The sequence below is a fragment of the Halichoerus grypus genome, chromosome 6, assembly GCF_964656455.1.
Source record: "Halichoerus grypus chromosome 6, mHalGry1.hap1.1, whole genome shotgun sequence".
Classification (NCBI taxonomy): domain Eukaryota; kingdom Metazoa; phylum Chordata; class Mammalia; order Carnivora; family Phocidae; genus Halichoerus; species Halichoerus grypus.
Window position 1 is genome coordinate 116,233,030 of NC_135717.1, and position 21,800 is coordinate 116,254,829.

At 42.3% G+C, this 21,800-nt stretch overlaps 1 protein-coding gene and 1 long non-coding RNA gene across 4 annotated transcripts in view; one reads left to right on the plus strand and one right to left on the minus strand.

The window, feature by feature from the left end:
* LOC118553888 (uncharacterized) overlaps nucleotides 1-20,138 on the plus strand; it is a 28,553-nt gene extending 8,415 nt beyond the window's left edge. For 2 of the 3 annotated variants that reach the window (XR_013449187.1, XR_013449188.1), the window contains exons 3-4: nucleotides 6,711-6,927; nucleotides 7,651-7,868. This is a non-coding gene — a long non-coding RNA (uncharacterized LOC118553888). Of the gene's footprint in view, nucleotides 1-6,710; nucleotides 6,928-7,650; nucleotides 7,869-19,452 lie in introns of those variants that run through there. The other variant, XR_013449189.1, reaches the window with a different exon arrangement.
* On the minus strand, nucleotides 649-10,811 carry BCDIN3D (BCDIN3 domain containing RNA methyltransferase). Its single transcript, XM_036121082.2, is given in 3 exon segments — nucleotides 649-6,735; nucleotides 6,737-7,302; nucleotides 10,544-10,811. Coding segments are annotated over 3 exon segments (876 nt in total). The 5' UTR covers nucleotides 10,778-10,811; the 3' UTR covers nucleotides 649-6,659.
* Nucleotides 20,139-21,800: the final 1,662 nt, after the last annotated feature.

The window sequence follows — 21,800 nt, forward strand, 5'->3', positions numbered from 1 at the left end:
TAAAAAAATAATATAACATTATCTCATTAATAATTTCTATACTGACTACATGTTGAAATGATCATTATATGATCAATACTGGATCACATATATATATATATGTGTGTGTTATATACATATATATATATTTTTTAAGTTAAAGTATATCCAGGACCATTGTCTATTCTTGTCCCTAAAGAAGGCTTATCATGCTTAGTGTTGGCTCCTAAATTATGCTGGTTTGAGGATAAATAAGATGATCTCTTGGAGCCAAAGATACTCTGTCTCCAAAGGCTCTCATAAGCCAGTATGCAATCAATACCTTCATGGTATCAAGGCCTCATCTTCATGAATACTATACATCTTCTCTGAAACTAACTGCTACAGACTTGAAATACAACAGTTCCTTTCAAGAGGTCAGGTAACTGCTCAGCCAATAGAAGAGGTCAGGTTCAGATGCAGAAGCATCTCCCAAAGGTTTTAGTGATTGAGGATTCCTCAGTTAACCATGTAGATGGAACCCCTGCCTATCCCTTCGGTCACTGGGGCCATTTTCTGCCATCAAGGAGTTATTTGGGACAGGTGCCACTTGGCTTGTAGTCTAGTCTCACTGTAGTCAGAGCCCCTGTATTAGTTTCCTGTTCCTGTTGTTAACAAATCATTACAAACTTATTGGCTTAAAACAACACAAATTTATTTTCTTACAGTGTTGGAGGTCAGAAGTCTAAAATTAAGGTGTTGTCAGGACTGCATTCCTTCTGGCAGCTTCAGGGGAGAGTCCATTTCCTTGCCTTTTCTAACTGCATTTCTTGGCTCACAACCCTTCCTCACATCACTCCAACCTCCTGCTTCTATCACTTTCTCTCCTGCTGTGGTCAAATCTTCCTTTGCTTCCCTCCTGTAAGGATACTTGTGATTACATTTAGGTTCTGTCCTGATAATCCAGATTAATCTTTCAATTTCAAAATCTGTAATCCTTAATCTATGTATCTACACATCTGTACACATCTACAAAGTCCCTTTTGCTATCTAAGGTAGCATTCACAAGTTCCAGGGACTGGGATGTGAACATCTTAGGGGGCCATTATTCAACCTGCCACAGCCTCATATACATTTCTTTGCACTGCCCTGGTGAAGGGAGAGAGCACCAGCAGCAGAGTCACAAGGTTTCAAAGTATCCTTAAGATTTACAGAGAAGTAGGTAAATTCACATCTCTAATCACTGTGATCACTGGAAACCATCATAAACTGGCCTCATTTCCATTAGCAATGATCATTCCCTCCCAGCATTGCCTCCTTTAAAATGCTCTGTAGTGCTGAAGCTGAACTTCTCATTACTTCCTTGTCCTAAAAAACAAATTATTAGAGATAGTAAGATGCATGCTTTCTACAGAGAAGAGATGTTTTTCTCATAAGCCTTTAATCTAACATAGTTGTAGTCTGTGGCATACTTATAGAATGTCATAGCAGCTTGTTTTTAACACTCTATATTTCGCAAAATACCTGTCCACCCTCCAGTTCATTTGGGCATAGGAAAAGGAAGGTCTTGTGATTTCAGTTGTACTGATGAGTAAACCGAGGTTCAGAGAGGTTAAGTGACTTGAACAGGGTGGTCATGCAATGAGTTACTGACAGATCTCAATTCCAAACCTGATTCTTTCCACTGCACTGTTCCTGGGTCAAACTTGATCTCATGGGGCTGAGAAGGATCTGACTGATCTCAGGATCTTAATACACCCTGGAGGTGGCCTTGGAATCCCTATCTCCTAAGCATGAAACAGACTGAAACTCACTTTTAGGAGGTCCTACTCAGGGATCAAAGTTTGGGGCAGATTGGGAATTTCAGGAATTCAGGGGAAGGTTAGGGTAGCTGGCGAGTCAAAGGTACAGTGAGAAGGTAATTAGGACTGGGAGAGACTTAAGAGTGCCTGTGTCTGCTCTATGTAGCTGCCAACTGCTTTTCCAAAACACTCAGGAGGGCCAAGCCTGTTTAAATGGTAGGCAGCAGCAGGAGTGCTACTCAGGTACTCAACCTAGAGTACTACTCAACCTAGAATTAGGCCCGACTTCTCTGAGGGGATTTCTAAGAATATCTGGAATAGCCAAGCGTGGCCTGGCTGGGTCCCTATTCTCAGGTTTGAACATATAACTTGAGGAAGCACAGTAACTCCAAAGCTCATGCTTTTACACTGGCTCTCTGGAGTCTCTTCCCAATCTTGGATTTCTGTGACATCACAAGGCATAGTAGCCAAGGCCCAGACTCTGCCACCACACTGCCTAGGTTCAGAGCCCAGCTCTGCTTGGGCTTTGTTGTCTGGCACGTGGTGCTATATTATTATCTCTTTTTTTCTTTTTCTCCTGTTTCTAACCAGACCTCTTTTGGTTCTTCCTTCCCCCCCCCACTCAATAACTACTGGCAGCCCTCAGACCTAGGACCTGGTCCTCTCATCATATCCATGTATTTTTGGAATTTACTACTCTTTAAACCTCAATCACTGTATATGAATGACTTCCAAATTTTTATATCTAGTCTTGCTGTCCTGTACCAAACCATCAATAGCCCAGGCCTTGAAATGGACATTTATTTATACTTTTAAAAGATTTTATCTATTTGAGAGAGAGACAGAGCACGAGCTATGGGGGGTGGGGAGGGGAAGGGCAGAGGGAGAGGGAGAAGCCAACTCCCCACTGCACAGAGAGCCCAACATGGGGGCTTGAACCCAGGACCCTGGGATCATGACCTGAGCTGAAGTCAGATGCTTAGCCAACTGAGCCACCCAGGTGTCCCAAAATGGACGTTTTATCGCAAATGTATGTTTGAGAAAACTCTCAAACTTCTATGCCAAAGGCTAAGCTTATCTCTCTCTCTCAATTTTCTAATTTCTCCCCATTTCAGTTTCCTGGGCAGTCTTCTGCCCAATCATAGATCTCCCTTTTCTTCTCAATACTTGAATTCAGGTACATTTGTCTTTTGTTCATCCATATATTAATTCAACAAGTACTTCTCAGCAGCCTGCCATGTGTCAGCCATTGTGCTAGGCCTCAATGTACAAAGATAAGTTAGGCTTGAGGAGATCAGTCTTATGGGGGGGGGGCAGAGCCATATAAATAATGACAATATAATGAGGTAAATACTATAGTAGAGGCTTCCAGGCAAAGTCCCCACTAGAATGTAGTAAAAAATGCAAAGTGCCACAAGAGTTGGGGGGAAGATTTCTGACAAAATGTAACATCTGAGCCATCTTTTAGGACAAACGGTTCAAGCAGGTTGCAAGGTGGTAGAGCTGGGGGAGAAAGAAGGGAAACAGAGGGAGTTTGTGCTACGTCTCAGAGATATGAAAGGACATGGCACATCTGACAGGGTGGTAGGTGAGTTCAATGTGACTGGTGTGTGGAGGAAAAGCATGAAGACCAGCGCTGTTCAGTATACCTTTCTGCAGTGATGGAAATGGTCTAAATCTGTGCTAATAAGGTAGCCACTAGTCACATATGGCTATTGAACACCTGCAATGTGGCTAGAATGACTGAGAAGCTGAACTTTAAATTTTATTTCATTTTATTTAATTTAAATTTAAATACCATGTGGCTACTTTTTTTTTTTTTTTTTTTTTTTTTGACAGAGAGAGAGAGAGTACAAGCAGGAGGGGCGGCAGGCAGAGGCAGAGGGAGAGGGAGAAGCAGGCTCCCCGCTCAGCAGGGAGCCTGACGTGGGGCTCGATCCCAGGACCCCGAGATCATGACCTGAACCGAAGGCAGACGCTTAACCGTCTGAGCCACCCAGGCGCCCCACCATGTGGCTACTATTGAACAACATTAGTTTAGGCACTGGATAAAGGACAGGACTCTAGGCACTAGGGAACCACTAAAGGTTTTTAAGCATAATACTAGCATAACTAGATATTTGAGGAAAGGAACACTGGCAGCAGGGATTAGAGGGTAGATGACTTAACAGAAATGCCTGGTAGGCACCAGCCACGTGGATGGAATAAATGGGACTTACATGTAATTGGTAGAATTTACCGGACTTTGTAACTTTGTCAATGTGGGGAGTATAAGTGAGAAGACTCAACTGAAGTTTGCAGCTTGAGCAATGGGTGGATGGCAACAACAGATAGGATTAGGTTTGGAATGAGGGTAGAGTTTGCTTTGGGATATTGTTGACTCTGAGGTAACTAAGAACTATCTAAGACGATATGACTACAAAACAGGAAAAATATTAATCTACAACTGTAGAGGTGGGGCCACAAATATATTTGGGAGTTATTAGCATATAGGTGGTCGCTAAAGGCATGGGAGTGGAGGAACTCACCAGAGGAAAAATATGTAGAAGAGGACTGGATGGACCCTAAGGGACCCTAAGCAATCAAAGTGTGGTCTATTTTGGTTTGCCAAGAGTCACCTGGGGTTTTTTTAACAAAAAACCGATTCCTCATTGTGAATGTATTTAATGCCATGGAATTGTACACTTAAAAACAGTTAAAATGGTAAATTTTATGTTATATACATTTTACCACAATAAAAAAATGCAAAAAAACACTCAAATCTAGTCAAACCAAACCGATTCCCAGACCCCATTCCTAACGTGAATCACTGTTTCTGGAGATGAATCCAAGACTCTCCAGGTAACTTAAGTTCAATTAAAATTTGAACTAACTGCTTTAAGAGCAGAGAAAAACTAAGAGATAGCTATGAAGAGAATAAAGGGAGAAGGGCACGGTGAAGAAACCAAGGAAGAGCAGTTCAAAGAAGGGGTCAGTAGTGCTGAATAGTGCCATGACCCAGGAGGAAGACTGAACAAGAAGCCTCAGGATATGGCATTCAGGGGGGTCATTGATGAATGGGAAATGAGAGAGCAGATGCTGTGGGGTCTATTCTTTCAAGGGCTTTGCTCATGTTTGGTGGTAAAGAGATGGAGGGAGAGACTGAATAAACCCGAAGGGAGACTGGACAGACGAAAAGCTGGTGGTTTTCAAGATGAGAGAGAATTGAGCATGTTGGCAGGTGGACAGGGAGTCAATGAGGCCAAGGATACACCAAGGGGATCCTCAATAAAGCCCAGTTTGGGAGAGGTAGTAGAGGTTGGGATCAGGAATTCGGGCAGAGGTTATTTGGGTAAAAGCTCACTGGGTAAGTTCAGAAGTGAAAAGGAGGTAAGATGAAGGGGTTTAAGACTGAGGGCAAGAAAAGACTTCCTGACACAGCAAACAAGAATGGCGCTGGTTGGTGGTTAGGTCATCTGCTTAGATTAATGGAGCAGGGATACAGAGTCAAGAACCTGCAGAAGGGTAAAAGTCTAGAAGAGTCACTAAGATGAAAGTGATCAGGAGCAGGAATATAAAAAGACTGAAAAGTAGTACTGGAGTCTGAGATTGGAAATAGCACCAGCCACATAATTATCCTGCACAAAATAGAAAAATTGGTTTGCCTAAATGAAGGTTTTGGTTCCGTTCTCCTATCGTTTAGGGACTGCACCAGTTTTTGCTCTCTCATGCATAAAGTTGAAATTCTCTAGCAGGAACTTTTACTAGCTTCTCCATCAAAAGGTCGAATGTCTAACTGGTGGTTCAGACTCTCTTATTCCCTACTCCTCCTATAACTTCAGAAAATAAAAGGATCTTAAGGATTTTGAAGCTCATCAATCTAGTCTCCCTTAATAGCTAGGTATATTTTGTTTTCTCATCTTCTCTCCACCAAACAAATGTTTCTCCATCTTCCACTTTCCCTTGGACTCAACTCATAGGTATCAAAACCTGACAAACATCAGTGACACCTATCCCATAGCATTGATGCTAAAGTCATCCAATTGTAGACTGCATTTTATGCCTGCTTCCCTCCACATATTCCCACCCCCATACTGGTATGCTTTGGCAGAGGACGCTAACAAAAAAAGTCCTGAATTAACTTACTCTCTGGCATGTTTTCCATTCTGAGCTTGGGTGAGGTTCTTTTTCTTGAGCTGAAACCTCCCCGGATAGAGTGGTTAAAAGCAGAAGTTTCCTACCTACGCCAGAATCACAGGGCATTCTAAATCATATTCAAGTCACTTTTATTATATATAATTATACAGTCCCACTTCATTAATTTCATTTGTACCAGCTGGATATTGGGTTCATAATTTAAATCTTTTAAACATTTTATAAATGCTAGTCAGTGCATTTTGGCCAGTATCTGTTACCTGTTGTGCTGAACCTGGGCATGTTGGAGACTTGACCTGCTCTGGAAAGATAAGATGTTTTTCTTACTAACCCTCTCCTTTAGCCAGGCCAGTGACTCTTCATTCCAGATTGTATTGTGAGGTTTTGCCTGAAAGGCAGGATGAGTAAGTCCAGAAAAAGCCTGAAGAAGCCAGATTAGATTCAAGTTGCCCATGAAACTGATACATTCTAAGGCTAGCCTGGTATAAGTCTCTAACCACTAGAAGCAGCCCCTTCCATATCCTAGAACCAGGATCACTTTCTCTAGGCCATCTCAATCTGGATAACCCAGCTCATTGCTCCACAGATATATTCTCTTCCAGGATCAACTCAAACAGTAGGGAATAGATACTGATTCTTTCAATTGTATGTCTTGGACAAAAGCTTCTGCCACGTTTTGAGGCTACCTTACAATCATGAATTAAGGCAAGTTAACCTAATTCTTAGTATTCAGTATCTCTTTCCTGGTCTTCCTGCCCTTCTGTCTCACTGTCTCCAGAATCTTAATCTGTTCCTTTCTTTCCCTTCCTCTGTCAGTAATTCAGGAATCGGATGAGTCTCTGGTTTGTTTTGCCCTGAAGAGCAGAAGGCTTCGGTCCCAGCTGGTGTTGCCAAAGCAGCATACTAATTCCATGCCATGGTCCTGGGTCAAGATCTGCACAATCTGATTGGCCATATCACCTCGGATGGCAAGGGAACGGAAGTGGTCAAAATCATGAAGACCCAGCTTCCGGAGACGCCTTGCAGCTGCCCGGTAACACTTCCAGGGCTGTGGCTCCACAAGGAGGTAGCGGCAAAGGGAGGAAAGGTGACCCAGGAACTCCCATAGGCCATGGTCCCCGTGGTTCAGATGAATCCACATGGTTATTGACATGCAAAAGCCAATGTCAAAAACTGAACGTCCAAACTGGTTTAAGAAAGAGCTCAAGAGAACTTTCCGGGTCCTCTGATTCATAAAGTCCAGGGTGATAAAGGTCAGGGCATCAGGAAAAGGGCATTCTTTTTCAGCTCGCTCCACCAGGACTGGATCTATGTCGCAGCAGAGTAGATGGAGTTCTCTTGAGGCATCTGAGCAGGTCTCCCCATCACGTAGGGAAAGGAAGTGTTTGTACAGAGCCACACTCAGATCCTAGAGAAATCCAAAAGAGCTTTGTCATTGCAGCTCTCAACCAGTGAATGTAAGAAAAACCTCTATCTCTTATCATCCCTTTGGACTGTCACTTACCCTTGGCTTTATAGGATGTGAAGCTCCTAGGTTAAGGAGGTTGCCCAAAAAGTTTTCCACAGAGCAGGTTCTCGGCCCCCTCCAGGGGTCTCAGGCTATAATGTGTCGTCTCTATACTTTCCTGACATTAATGGTACATTGGGTTGTATGGTTGAAAGTTACAGCCAAATGAATGCAGCAAAGGAGCTGAGAGCAGTCTTTCCCACCTTAAGTAATATGCTGGTAAACTCACTTTTTTTTTTCTTTTTTTAGGTATCTCAGACCCTAGGGAGGAGGAAAGAGTTCCAAGGGCATAACCAGTGTCCCTTATCAGGAAGGTGAGGAACAGAGCAAGCACCATCTTATAAAAATCTGCTTTTCAGACTTGTAGTTGGGTAAGTCTGGATTCCAGAGATTCCTCATTTAGCCTTCACTCTACAACCTCAATTTTACTACCTGGCTTATGCTTCACTACCCCCTTCTGAGATTTATTCTGCCTCTACATCCATTACTCCCAAAAGTCACTGCTGATCTTCTTCCTTCTAGCCAAGTCTAATGATTTGTGATTTTCACCATCTCGGCACCTTTTTGACTCTTAAACAAGTCACCATCTCCTTTCTCTAGCGTTGACTTCTATAACCATTATAACCAATTCAAATTTATGTTGTTCTAATCCATTTTTTCAAGGCATTTTTATGTATCACCTCATTTTGCTCTGTGCAACAATCCTGTAAGGAAAATACTTAGGCCTTTTTGCAAGTGAAGAAAGTGTGGCGGGAAGTCACCTAATGTCCAATAATGGTAGCATGGATACTTAAATGTGGTATATTCATTAAGATGGAATACTAAATAGCAGTTACAAATGAAGGAATTCAGCTCACTGCATCAATATGGATGACAATGTTGAGTAGATAATTCTGAGTAAAAAAGCAAGACACAAAACAAAATACATGGTAAGCTTCCATTTATATGAAGTTCAAAAATGGGTAAGATTAAACTACATTGTTTAGAGATACAAAAATGGTGAGCTATAAAGAAAAGCAAGTAAATAATAAAAATCAGGCTAGTTGTTACCTTTGGGTGGAGGGGGGTTTTATGAACAGGGGAAGTGATATAAGGGATTCATGGGGTACTCACAATGTTTCATTCTTGATCTGGACTATTGTGATAAAGGTGTCTACATTATAATAATTCATAAAGTGTAAATTTATGTTTTATGCACTTTTCTGTATGTGTGGCATAGTTCACAAAAAATTCTGTATTTTAAAAATTATGATTCAGAGGCTAGTGGCTTGTCCAATGTCACATAGTACATGGAATGATTTAGGCTACATTAGATTCTTTCCTCTATACTAGGCTTCTCACATTTTAATATCCATATTAATAATTAATGATATGCATAACACCTATGGATCTTATTAAAATAAAGCTGATTTAATAGATTGTGTGTGGGGGGGGACTGAGATTCTGTGTTTTCAGTTTGTTTGTTTGTTTTATAAGTAGGCTCCATACCCAGCATGCAGCCAACTCGGGGCTTGAACTCACAACCCTGAGATCAAGACCTGAGCTGAGATCAAGAATCGGACCCTTAATTGTCAGAGTCACCCAGGTGCCCCCTGAGATTCTGTATTTCTAATAAGCCACCCAAGTCATACTGATGCTGTAGATCAAGGACCACATTTTGAGTAGGAAGGTCCTATACTATGCTGCTTAATTTTCTCCCCATTTCCATACTTATTTCTATTCTGACTCCCTCTTCCAATCTGATTTTGGGTATGCCAGTTTGACTAGTCATTTTGCTACATCAGTCACTCCTCCACATCTCTTCACCCTCTCCATCCTCAATTCCCCAATCTCAGAATACCCTAGAAGCTTAAAAAAGAAAACACAGGGGTGCCTGGGTGGCTCAGTTAAGCGTCTGCCTTTGGCTCAGGTCATGATCCCAGGGTCCTGGGATGGAGCCCCACATCGAGCTCCCTGCTCAGCGGGGAACCTGCTTCTCCCTCTCCCTCTGCCTGTCGCTCCCCCAACTTGTGCTCTCTCTGTCAAATAAATAAATAAAATCTTAAAAAAAAAAAGAAAAGAAAATACAGACTCAAGGGTTCAATCACCCAAGATCCTGAATCAGTTGGTCTAGAGTGAGGCCTGGGCGTTTTAGAAATGTAAATAAAGCACCCTATAAATTATGGTACATCCATACAATTTTGAAGCTGCTAAAAAAGAATGTAGTGACATGAGTGACCTCCAAATTATCAAGTGAAAAGCAAGGTGAAAAACAGTGTGCTACTATGCATAAAGCTAAAAGAGGTAGGATATTTATACATACATAAATGCTTGTGTACACATAGGGTGCATATCCAGGAAGTTATAAACAGCGGTTGCCATTGTGTAGGGGTAAAGGAGAATTTAGGGTCAGGAGTAGAGACTTACTTTTTATTACATGCCTATAATTTGCAATCACAGGGTCAGAATGTCTGCTCCTCTAGGATATGCTAGTAGTTACAATAGGTGTCAGAGAGACATTTCGATATTCTGGATGTGATTTCACTATAATCACTCTACGCTTAAGAATACTTTGCGGTAAGAAGACGTGGCAATGCCTTCCTCCACCAGGAGGCTGTATTCTCCCTCTCGATCCTCTCCACTGTACTCAGTCAACTCATTGCTTTTTAAATAAATATCCACTTGGCTCCAGGGTCCATCCTACACTATATGGCACACGAGTCTTAATTCCAAACATGATTCAGTCACCCCGGCTCATCTCTCCCGGTAAACCAACCCTACGCTCCCAAAGGTGAGTCTCCGGAAGCCCCGTCTCTGAAGCCAGGTCGCCAGCTACGCTGGACAGGAGGCAAGTGCCGGAAGCCCAAATACGGTGACCCTTCCCACATGAGGTTTGGCCGTGAGGTGGCGAACGCACGGGTGGGGACGCAGGAATTTGGAACGGAGTTAAAAATTGTTCCTCTCCAAGATTCCTAAGAGAGATGGTGGTGGGACCCTAGAGGTCCGGTAGCAGCAGCACGGGGCTGACCCACGCGACGCCTTTAAATTCTTTTTGGAAAAGTCGTGATGGGTGTGACCGCCATGCCCGAACCAAAGCCCCAGCGAAAGCGGAGGAAGCCAACTGCCCGGCTCCCCAACCTCCGCCCCCGCCCCCGTCACTCACCCCAGAGTTACACCCCACGTCGAGCCCCAGGATCGGCCTCGTTTCGGAACTCTGAGGAAAGAGCCGGCGAAGCAGCTCCGGGGGCAGGAGGCGGAGCCGTTGTTCTGGAGGATGGAAGCGGGAATAATGAGGGAAATTTCCAAATGGGGCTGCCCCGGGTTCCAGAAGTCGCGGTTCCTCTTCCGCCGCGGCCTCTTCAACGCCCCCCGTAGCCTGTTTCGGGGACGCCGCCATTAGTCAGTCTGGCCTCTGGGTCCCGGCGGAACCGGAAGTCGGAAGTCGGAAGCCGGCTTGCGAGCTGCACGGGCACCAGCGCGCGTGCGTTGAATGGCAAAGGCGGGTGGGTCTGAGGGCTGACGTCCACGGGGAGAGCGCTGCCAGCCGGGCTTGCGTTGCTTTGTTGAACCCTCACCACGCCTAGGGGGTGGTTAGTAATATTATCCCATTTTACAGGTGAGGAAGTGAGGGCAGAGAGGTTAAGTGACTTGCCCAAGCTGACAGTTTCAACTTGAGGTACCCAGAACAAGAAGTTTGTTGGGATGTTGGAAATAAATTTTGATCCAGCTACATTCCTTTACAAGTGCATTAAGTGAGATCCAGAGGGTAGAAATTACTTACCCAGAGTCACGCAAAGAATCTGTGATACAGGAACTTGCACCCGGTTCATCCCATGGTTCCAGGAAAAGGTAGCCAGGAGCTACGGGTCACTTGAAGTGTCAGAAGACCAAGATGGCTCTGACTGCCAAGTGAGTCAGGTGGATAGGGCCAACTGTAAGTTGTGAGCTCCTTGAGAGGCAAGGACCATGCCTTAAGAGCCAGCACTTGAGAGTGCTTATCAGGTGCCAAACACGTGACTAGGACCTCTACATATATTATTTCAATCGTCATATCACTCCTGTGAAGAAAAGACCGTAGTTATCCCATTTTTATATATGAGGACAGTGGGTTACAACCAATTTGTAACCTGCTCAAGGTCATGCAGTTAGAAATGATGGTACCAGGATTTGAACCCAGGCAGTCTGGTTCCAGAGGATGTGCTTGCAACCATTATGTTATTCCCAGCCTTGAATCCCCTATACCTACCATAATGCCTGGCCCAAAGATGCTCAATAAATATTTGTTGAATGAAAACTCAGTATTGATAAATGGTGCTGGGAAAACTGGATACTCATAAGCAAAATAATGAAAGTGGACCCTTACCTTACACAAAAATCAGCTCAAAATGGATTAAGAACTTAAATGTAAGACCTGAAACTGATAGCTAGAAGAAAAAGGAAACACTGATCTTGGCAATGATTTCATGAATATGACACCAAAAGCAGAGACAACAGAAGCACAAATAGACAAGTGAGATGACATCAAACTAAGAAACTTATGCACAGCAATGAAATCCATTGATAGAGTAAAAAGACAACTTAAAGAATGGGAGAAAATATTTGCAAACCATAGATCTGGTAAGGAATTAATTTCCAAAGTGTATAAGGAACTCCTATAACTTAATAGCAGGAGAACTAATAACATAAATAAAAACTGGGCAAAGGATTTATTTTTTTTAAAGATTTTATTTATTTATTTGACAGAGACACAGCGAGAGAGGGAACACAAGCAGGGGGAGTGGGAGAGGGAGAAGCAGGCTTCCTGCTAAGCAGGGAGCCTGATGTGGGGCTCGATTCCAGGACCCTGGCATCATGACCTGAGCTGAAGGCAGATGTTTAACGACTGAGTCACCCAGGCGCCCCTGGGCAAAGGATTTAAATAGACATTTCTCCAAAGGAAAGCATACAAATGACCAACAGGTATATAAAAAGACACTCAGTGTTACTAATCATCAAGGAAATGCAAATCAAAACCACGATGAGATATTGCCTCACGTATGTTAGGATAGTTATTATCGAAGAACAAAAACAAAGACAAGTGTTTTGGCAAGTATGTGGAGAAAGTGGAACCCTTGTACACTGTTGGTGGGAATGTTAAATGGTGCAGCCTGTATGGAAATTCTTCCAAAAATTAAAAATAGAACTGCCATATGACCCAGCAATCCCATATCTGGGTATTTATCCAAAAGAATTTAAATCAAGTTCTCGAAGAGATAGTAGCACTCCCATGTTCATTGTGACACTCTTCACAAGAGTCAAGATGTGGAAACAAGTGTCCATTGAACAGATGAATAGATAAAAGAAATGTGGTATTGTATACAATGGAATATTATTCATCTTAAGAAAGAAGGAAGTCCTGGCCTTTGTGACAACATGGATGAACCTTGAGGACATTTTGCTAAGTGAAATAAGGCTGTCATGGAAGGCCAAATACTTCATGATTCCACTTATGTAAGGTATCTAAAATAGTCAAATTCATAGAAACAAAGAATATAATGGTAGTTGCTAGGGACTGGGGGGAGAGTGATAGGGGGAGTTGCTAATCAGTGGCTGCAAAGTTTCAGTTATGCAAGATGAATAAGGCCTAGAGATCTGTTGTACAATATTGTGCCTGTAGATAACAATATTGTGCTGTACACTTAAAAATCTGGTAAGAGGGTAGATCTCACATTAAGTGTACTTACCACATGAATTAACATTTAGGAGAACAAAAACGAACTCAATAGAAGCTGCAAGTAGATGACTAAAGCCAGGTTTGTTTTAGGAAAATTAGAATGGAAGGAAGAAAGGAGCTGAACTGAAACAGACAAAGTGGAATGGAGGTAGGCAAAATATGGGCTGAGCCAGAGGTAGGAAAAGAACAGAGCTGGTAAGGAGAGAGACCGAGGGGTTAGCCCAGGTAGCAGTTTCCAGTTAGAAGCCAGGATAGCCCAGAATATCCAACAGGTTCGGCCAGGGGTCAGCAGAGTTGTGTTGACCTCTCCCCACCTGGCCTGCCATCTTAAAGGGCCTCCTGCTACATGAAGCCGTGGCTTGCTGAACTTCTAAGGAACTGAAGTATGACCTCTGCAGATAGTGTTATCTGCAGGTAAAATTTTAAGCAGCAGAGGTTAAAATGGGCCCTGTCTCTTGCCCTCCCAGTTTGTACTTCATACTTCCATCGCTGCCTGATCTATTTGGGGACATAAGTTAAAGACCAAAAGTCATAGTGGAATTGAGTAAGCCACAGTACTCTGAACAACTTCCAGAAAAAGTTCGGGGTGGAATAGCAGCCCCGGTACCATTTCTCTCCCCAGTGTTTTGACAGATTTTGGTGAGCCGAACTTACTTCCTTTTGTCACTAGATGGCGCTAGCACAAACCCTTGACCACCCTTCATTTTCAAGGCGCTGGAATCACCTTGCTTTTGTAAACCCTTTTTGTTTGCTTTTTTAAACACAGTATATATTATTGCCAGTAAGGTGTTTGATTTCACTAAGGACATGGGCATGTTTTTGAGTTTTTGAAACACTGTTCACCAGAAAGATAAAAAAGTCACCAGGTCTAGATGGAGAATGGCAGGCTCCTCCTCATCCTGGGATCCTTGAGAAGCAAAGATAGAGGTGGGTCTGGTAATGTTACTGGGGACCTAAAATACCTCAGAGGTGAGCCCATAAAGAGGCATTTTAGTTTGATCCACTCTGGTGACTTTTTGAACCTGTGTCCATTTTTCATTTTTGACTGGCCCAGATGACCTGACAATACTCAGCTCCTGGGCTTGGGGCCTGAGTCACCCCAACACCTCAAATAGCTATAGCAGCACTTAGGAGCATGCTCTACACTGCAGTTGGCCAGGTTTTGTGGAGCCTGATGCTTATACAATTGTGGGGGTGGATGTGCTTGGTGGGTGGGGGATGGCCTAGATGAGGGATAGGGATTAAGGAGGGCACCACTGGGTGTTCTATGTAAGTGATGAGTCAGAAACCACTATTGCATGGTATGTAAACTAACTAGAATTTAAATAAAATTTTTTTAAAAGATTACAAATACAGAGACATGTAAAAGTGAGTATTTATTTACAATGAGGAAATAAATCACAACAGATTACACATTTTTATTTTTTATTTTTTTTAAGATTTTATTTATTTGAGAGAGCATGAGCAGGGAGAAGGGCAGAAGGAGAGGCAGACTGCCCGCTGAGCAGGGAGCCCGATGCGGGGCTCGATCCCAGGACCCCAAGATCATGACCTGAGCCAAAGTCAGACACTTAACTGGCTGAGCCACCCAGGTGCCCCCAAATTACACATTTTTAAAAGCTCTGGAATTTTAGCTCATAGATGAAAGAAACTTGATCAAGTTTTTCCCCAGTTTGATGACAAACTAAATTCACATGACATTGCCAATAACAAATTGTGAACCTGAAAGAGACTTTTCTAAATGATCAAATAATAAAAGGCAAATTTGGGTGTGCCTGGGTGGTGTAGCTGGTTAAGCATCCAGCTCTTGGTTTTGGCTCCAGTTATGGGATTGAGCCCTGCGTCGGGCTCCACCCTCAGCGCAAAGTTGGCTTGGGTTTCTCTCTCCCTTTCCCTCTGCCCCTCCCCGCAAATAAGCAAATCTTAAAAAAAAAAAATAAAGGGCAAATTTAATCTGCCATGCTAAGAAAATACTGAATTATCTTTTTTGTCCTCTCTAAAAAATGGTATTATTAAATCATTGCCATATGAAGAAACAACCAAAGAGTATGTAGCCAAAAATGTAAGAAAAAAGTAATATTCAAGTGTGACTAGCATTTAATTCATCAAATTACTATGGGAGTTTTTTGTGATATTTGTGGTATTTGTCAGCTTTTAAAATTTTTCCTGTGCAAAGACTAATCTTAGATATACTCTTCAAATTGATTACATTTACTAGCCAATTTGCCTTTGAAAACCTCATTATAATTGGTGTATTATGAGTTTTTTATTATCTGCTTTGATCTTGGTAATTTGTGTCATCAAAAAAATATAAAAATAAGAATTCTTAGAAATTGTATTTTGAACAGTTCCCATCAAAAAAGAAAAGAATGTATGGTACATTTATAATGATATGCTATGTTATTGAGTATATTGCCAACAGGACAAAACTTACTTTGACTAGATGTCAATATGGACAGAATCCTCTGCTTATTTTTTTGCACAGCTGACAATTGGAAGAATTTTCTTCAGACTAGCTTCTGGCTTCATACATCTTCTAACCCTTATTTCTTCCTCCACTCCTGCATACTTCTGGTACCAGGTGCTAAATGTAGGACAGGTTTAGATCTTGATTTGAACTCTGGCCTTGTACCTCTAGGTCATAATAGTGGTGGATAAGAGACTTCTAGAATTATTCCTTCAGCAGGTAAAAGTTCAGCTATGCATGGAAGTAATTTTAAACCATGTGAATAGATCCTAAATGGAGTGTATCTCCAACTAAACTTCCCCTTAGCTGGATTCCAAAAATGCCTGTAGCCATTCCAATGCCATTTAACACAAGGGCAAATGTGAATGAAGGGACATCGAAGTGGAAATCCAAGTTTTAACCACCTGTACTTAAAATATCATATTTTTTCAAATTTTACAAAAACAAATGACCCTGTAGACACATTTCTAGGGCCTTAGAAGTGTTCTATGAGTAAATGAGGACCCTGAAGCTTGAGCTTCATTAGCTCCATGGCAAATTCATCTCTGCCCTGCACAGAACATATACCCAAGAACAATTAAAATGCAGAGGTGTGTATATATAGAACTGGAATTATACAAGTCTGGAACGCTCGACATGTATAATGGTTTCTATGGCTTCCGAAGGAACCTTGTGCAGCTGATGTCTTGGCCCATGGTCTCGTCCATCTTACTCTCCCTTCTTTCCCTTTCAAATCATGCCCTAGAGCCCCTGCTCCCTGCTTTTCCACCCCACTCACTGCCTCCATTTGGGGATCAGAGGGCCTCAGGACTGAGGGTTAATCAGGAGTCTGTGTATATTTTAAAATATCGAGTCTATTTTCTCACAGAAACTCCAACAAGGGACTCCTGTCTGGACTTTTGGAACACAACCCATCTGTAAATGGAGAACTTACTCCTTATTATAGTTGAGAAATTCTATAATTAGTCCTTGCAGAGTTTTAAACCACTTGGAAACAATAACCATACGATTTATAAATGGAGTGTTATAGCTGAAACGCAACCAAGAGAACCCATATTTTGAACCCCTTATTTTCTGACGAGGAAACTGAGATCCAGGAGGTAAAGGCAGTTTCTCCAAAGACAGAGCCAAATTGGTCAGGGCAGGCTAAATGCTGTAACAGGTAACCCCCAAATCTCAGTACCTTACCATAATATAATAAAGGGTTATTTCTCCCTCGTTGTCACAGTCCATTGTGGGTCAGTGGGGAAGAGGGGAAGGGCTCTAAATATACTAAAAAATATTACTTCGTACACTTTAAATGGGTGAACTCTACGTTATGTAAATTATATCTTAATAAATCTGTTTAAAAAAGAAAAAAATTGAACAAACACCATATGACCCAAGCCATCACACTCCTGGGCATTTATACTAGAGAAATGAAAATTTATATCCACACAAAACCTTTACATGAATGTTCATAGGGCTTTATTTTTTTTTAAGATTCTATTTATTTGAGAGAGAGAGAGACAGAGAGAATGAACAGGGCAGAGGGGCAGAGGGAGAGGGAAAAGCAGACTGCCCACCGAGCAGGGAGCCCCACATGGGGCTTGATCCCAGGACCCTGAGATCATGACCTGAGCTGAAGGCAGACGCCCAACCCAGGGCACCCCAGGGTTTATTTGTAATAGCCAACAATTGGAAACAACCAAAATGTCCTTTAATAGGTGAATGGTTAAATGAAATGTGGGACAGCTGTAGCATTGACTATTCCTCAGCAATAAAAAAGAACAAACTGCTGATACATGCATCAGCTCAAATGGATGTCAGAGGCATTATACTGTGTGAAAAAAAAATCCCTGCAAGACAAAAACTATATGATTCCATTATATAACATTTTCAAAATGGAAAAAAAAATTATAGAAGATGGAAAACAGATTAGTGGTTGCCAGGGATGGTAGGGGTGGATGTGACCATAAAGGGATAGCTCAGGGAAGATGTTTGTGACGATGGAACGGTTCTGTGTCATTTTTTTTTTTTTTTTTTTGGTTCTGTGTCTTGATTGCTGTGGTAGTTACATGAATCTGCATGTGTGATAAAATGTCACAGAACTATATACACACATACCAGTGTTAATGTCCCAGTTTGGGTAGTGCATTATAATCACAAAAAATGTAATCATTGAGGGAACCTGGTGAGGGGTGTATGGGACCTCACTGCCACATATAATTATTTTAAAATAAAAAGGTTTTTTTTTTTTAGGATTTTATTTATTTATTTGACAGAGAAATTCTGAAGGAAAGTTATTTCCAAACTTTCATTTGATACACAGCCAAATGATGAATTGTGAACACAAAATGAAGACACTTCTAGACATGCAAGAAACCAAAAGTATTATTTCCCATCAACTCTTTCTCAGGAAGTTGTTGGGAAAGGTTTTCCACTAAAATGAGTAGAAAGCCCGAGAAAGGGAAGTTCATGGGATCTAGAATGCAGGTTTCCAACAGAGGAGGGTGGTGAAGGGGATTCCCCGGGATGGAGATGAGGAGAGATGCCCGCGTAACAACTGCACAACAGAGCTCCGGAGCATCCAGTGCAGGCTAGAGAAGTCAGAAGATTTGGAAAGACGATATGGTGTCAGCAAGATGAAATGATAGAACATCTAATATATTTGAACATACTGGGAGGATATTTACCCACTTAAGGTGGTGAAGAAAAATAATAAGGACATAGGAAAGTAAATGTACAAACAACTAACAATAACTGATTAATGTCCAGAAAAGCAAAACGTTGTGCAAGAAAGGAAAAGTAATCACCATATACTACATAGGCCTGTGGTCAACAGGGTTTACAGTCTTAATATGTAAACATTCAATATTGATCAACTCATAATTATTGATATAACCATATCAGAAGGACCCAGGGAGTGGGTGGAAGAGGAAGAGAGAGAGAGTGTGTGTGTGTTTGCATGCCCTGATTTCCATCTCTCTTTCCCATTTTTTTTTTTTAATTGTATTTATTTATTTGACAGAGAGAGACACAGCGAGAGAGGGAACACAAGCAGGGGGAGTGGGAGAGGGAGAAGCAGGCTTCCCACTGAGCAGGGAGCCCGATGCGGGGCTCGATCCCAGGACCCGGGGATCATGACCAGAGCTGAAGGCAGACGCTTAATGACTGAGCCACCCAGGCGCCCCTCCCAGTTTGTTTTGAAAACTTTCTGTTTTTCCCTCTGACTGCCCTTTTATTTTCTTCTTCAAACTAATGTATTTCCCATGCTTTCAATAATGCACATGTATTAGTTTTTATATTCAGAAAAAGAAAAAAACCAACACAGCTTATTACAAAGAAAAGGTCAGGAATGATGTCTCCAAGCATCCTCAGCTCCCATCCTTAATGCACTATGGACTTAGCATCTGTAAATTTTTCTAAATGTTATTTGAACCTATGTACAGTTTCAGCATGTACCACTGCTTGGGCATAATGAATTTCATAAGGTTACCATGCTATGCAAGGAATTCTTTCATAGAATCATAGAATCCTACCTTTTCATTTACCATCTTTCAAATCCAAGGGGTTCCCTACAGTCAAGGGTTTTGTAAGGTGTGTTTAGGACAGTGTGGCTGAGGCAAGGTCTGTGAAGGGAACAGAGGCTGGAGGCCTGGGGTGCTTTGAAGTTAGTGGAGGCAGAGGAGCTGGTGAAGAAACCAGGAAGAGAAGATGAAGACCCACCTCCTCTCCCCTACTAAGGACACAAAGGGAAGACAGATCTAACTGGCAGGCTCCCTGGTGCCTCCTGAAACATGAATATGCAAATGACTCGCCTGAACCTCTTGTTAAAGTGCAGATTCTGATTTGGAGGTCTGGGGTCTGCATTCTTTTCTTTCTTTCTTTCTTTCTTTTTTTTTTTTTCCAGAGAGAGACAGCATGTACTCTCATGAGTGTGAAGGGAGGAGGGGCAGAGGGAGAGAGAGAGAGAATCTCAAGCAGGCGCCACGCTCAGCAAGGAGCCTGACCCGGGGCTCCATCTCCGAGATCATGACCTGAGCTGAAATCAAGAGTCAGACGCTTAGCCAACTAAGCCACCCAGGCGCTCCTGGGATCTGCATTTCTGACAGGCCCCCAGGTGATGCCAAGGCTGCTGGCCCATGGACAATGTTTTGAGTGCCTAAAATGATCTGCAAGGTCCTCTAAAAACTGACCTGTTTCTTCAGCTTCCTCTCCTCCACCCACTCCCCACCCCATTCTAATGTCTCTGTTGCAGCCATGCTGAACCACTCAGAGTCCCTAATGTGCGGGGTGGGGGCTCCTGTCCTTGCACAGGCTGTTCCCTGGGCCTGGATTCTACCCTCCCCCTGCCCCCCATGATTGCTACTTTCCTGAGACCCAGCTCATGTGTGTCCTCTTTTGTGAGACTTCACCACCCACTCTTCTTCAGAAAGAGTATTTCCCTCCCTCTACCTAGATGTGTGTCTATTACTGCCTTTCTCATACAAGATTGCAATTTTTTATTTACTCTGAACTTACTGAAGGAAGTGACCCTGTCCTGTCTTTTGTATCCCCGGCATCTGGTACAGTGCTGGCAGCTAAATAAATGCCACCTAACAGAATGAATGCTTGTTTTATAAAGAAGGAATAGATTCTCAACAATGTACAGTTTTACATTTTTTTGTTTTACAAAGAGGACCCAAAAAAAAAAAAAAAAAACCCACTGGGAAAGGATATTCAATGCACGAAGTAGGTGATATTGGTAACTGTCAATACCGCCAGTTTCCCTCCCATCTGCCTTCCCTTTCTCCTTTCCTTCTTTCCAATCATCCTTCCCTCTTTCTTTCCCTCTTTTTTCTGTTGATTCTTTGAATTTTTTATTATTTATTTTTTTAAAAAGATTTTATTTATTTGACACACAGAGAGAGAAAGGGCACAAGCAGGGGGAGTGGCAGAGGGAGAGGGAGAAGCAGGCTCCCCACCAAGCAGAGAGCCTGACATGGTGCCCCATCCCAGGACCCCAGGATCATGACCTGAACTGAAGGCAGATGCTTAATTGACTGAGCCACCCAGGTGCCCCCTTTTTTTTTTTTTTTTAAGATTTTATTTATTCATTTGAGACAGAGAGAGACAGACAGACAGAGAGAGAGAGCACGAGCTGGGGAGGGACAGAGGGAGAGGGAGACATAGGCTCCCTGCTGAGCAGGGAGCCTGACATGGGGCTTGATCCCAGGATCCTGAGCTGAAGACAGACACTTAATCATCTGAGCCACCCAGGCGCCCCAATTCTTTGAAATATTTTTTAAAGATTTATTTATGTATTTGGGAGAGAGAGAGTGAGCAGGGGGAGGGGCAGAGGGAGAGGGAGAGAACCTTTAAGCGGACGCCCGGCTGAAGGCAGAGTCCGACATGGGGTTCTATCCCAGGACTCTGAGATCATGACCCTGAGATCCTGACGTGAGCCAAAATCAAGAGTCGGCGCTCAACTGACTGAGCCACCAAGGTGTCCCTATTCTCTGAATTTTTCTTTTTAGTATACTTCATTATACAAGTTATGTAATTTTTCAGTATAGAAAACTTAGTAAATCTAGATAAACCACAAGAAAAGACCTGAAGTCTTATGCACCACCTGGAGATAACCACAATTAACATTTTGATGTATATCCATCTAGATTTTTTCTTATCCATAAGTGTACATAAAATGTGTGTGTATCTATATATTTAATTAACATTAAACAAATTAACTTTTAAAATAGTACTCACTGAAATGCAACTGTGGGCATAACCTCCTTTGGAGATAACACCAGAAGCCTGCATTTCGGAACATTTTTAAAAATTTTAGATCTTTTTTTGTAGTTTTTAGTTTTAATTCCAGTGTAGTTAAGTACAGTGTTATGTTAGTTTCAGGTGTACAATCTAGCGATTCAACAACTCTACATTATTCTGGGCTCATCATGAGTGTACTCTTTAATACCCAATCACCTGTTCACTTGAGAACATTTTTAAGGACTATAAGCCAGTTAGCTTGTGGCGTATCCCTCAATTTGGTTTTGTCTAGTGTTTTCTCATAAGACTCAGGCTTTGAGTTTTTTTGGTAGGAATTACAGGGGTAGAATGTGTCCTTGTGAGTACATCACATTGGAAGAGACACATAGTGCCGATTATTTGGTCCCCCCAACCTCCCCCCAACCACACACACACCAGGCCTTTATTCAAGCTGTTCCCTCTGTCGGAATGGCCCTCTTCTCTCTTGCCTGCTTGACTAAAATTTGCTCC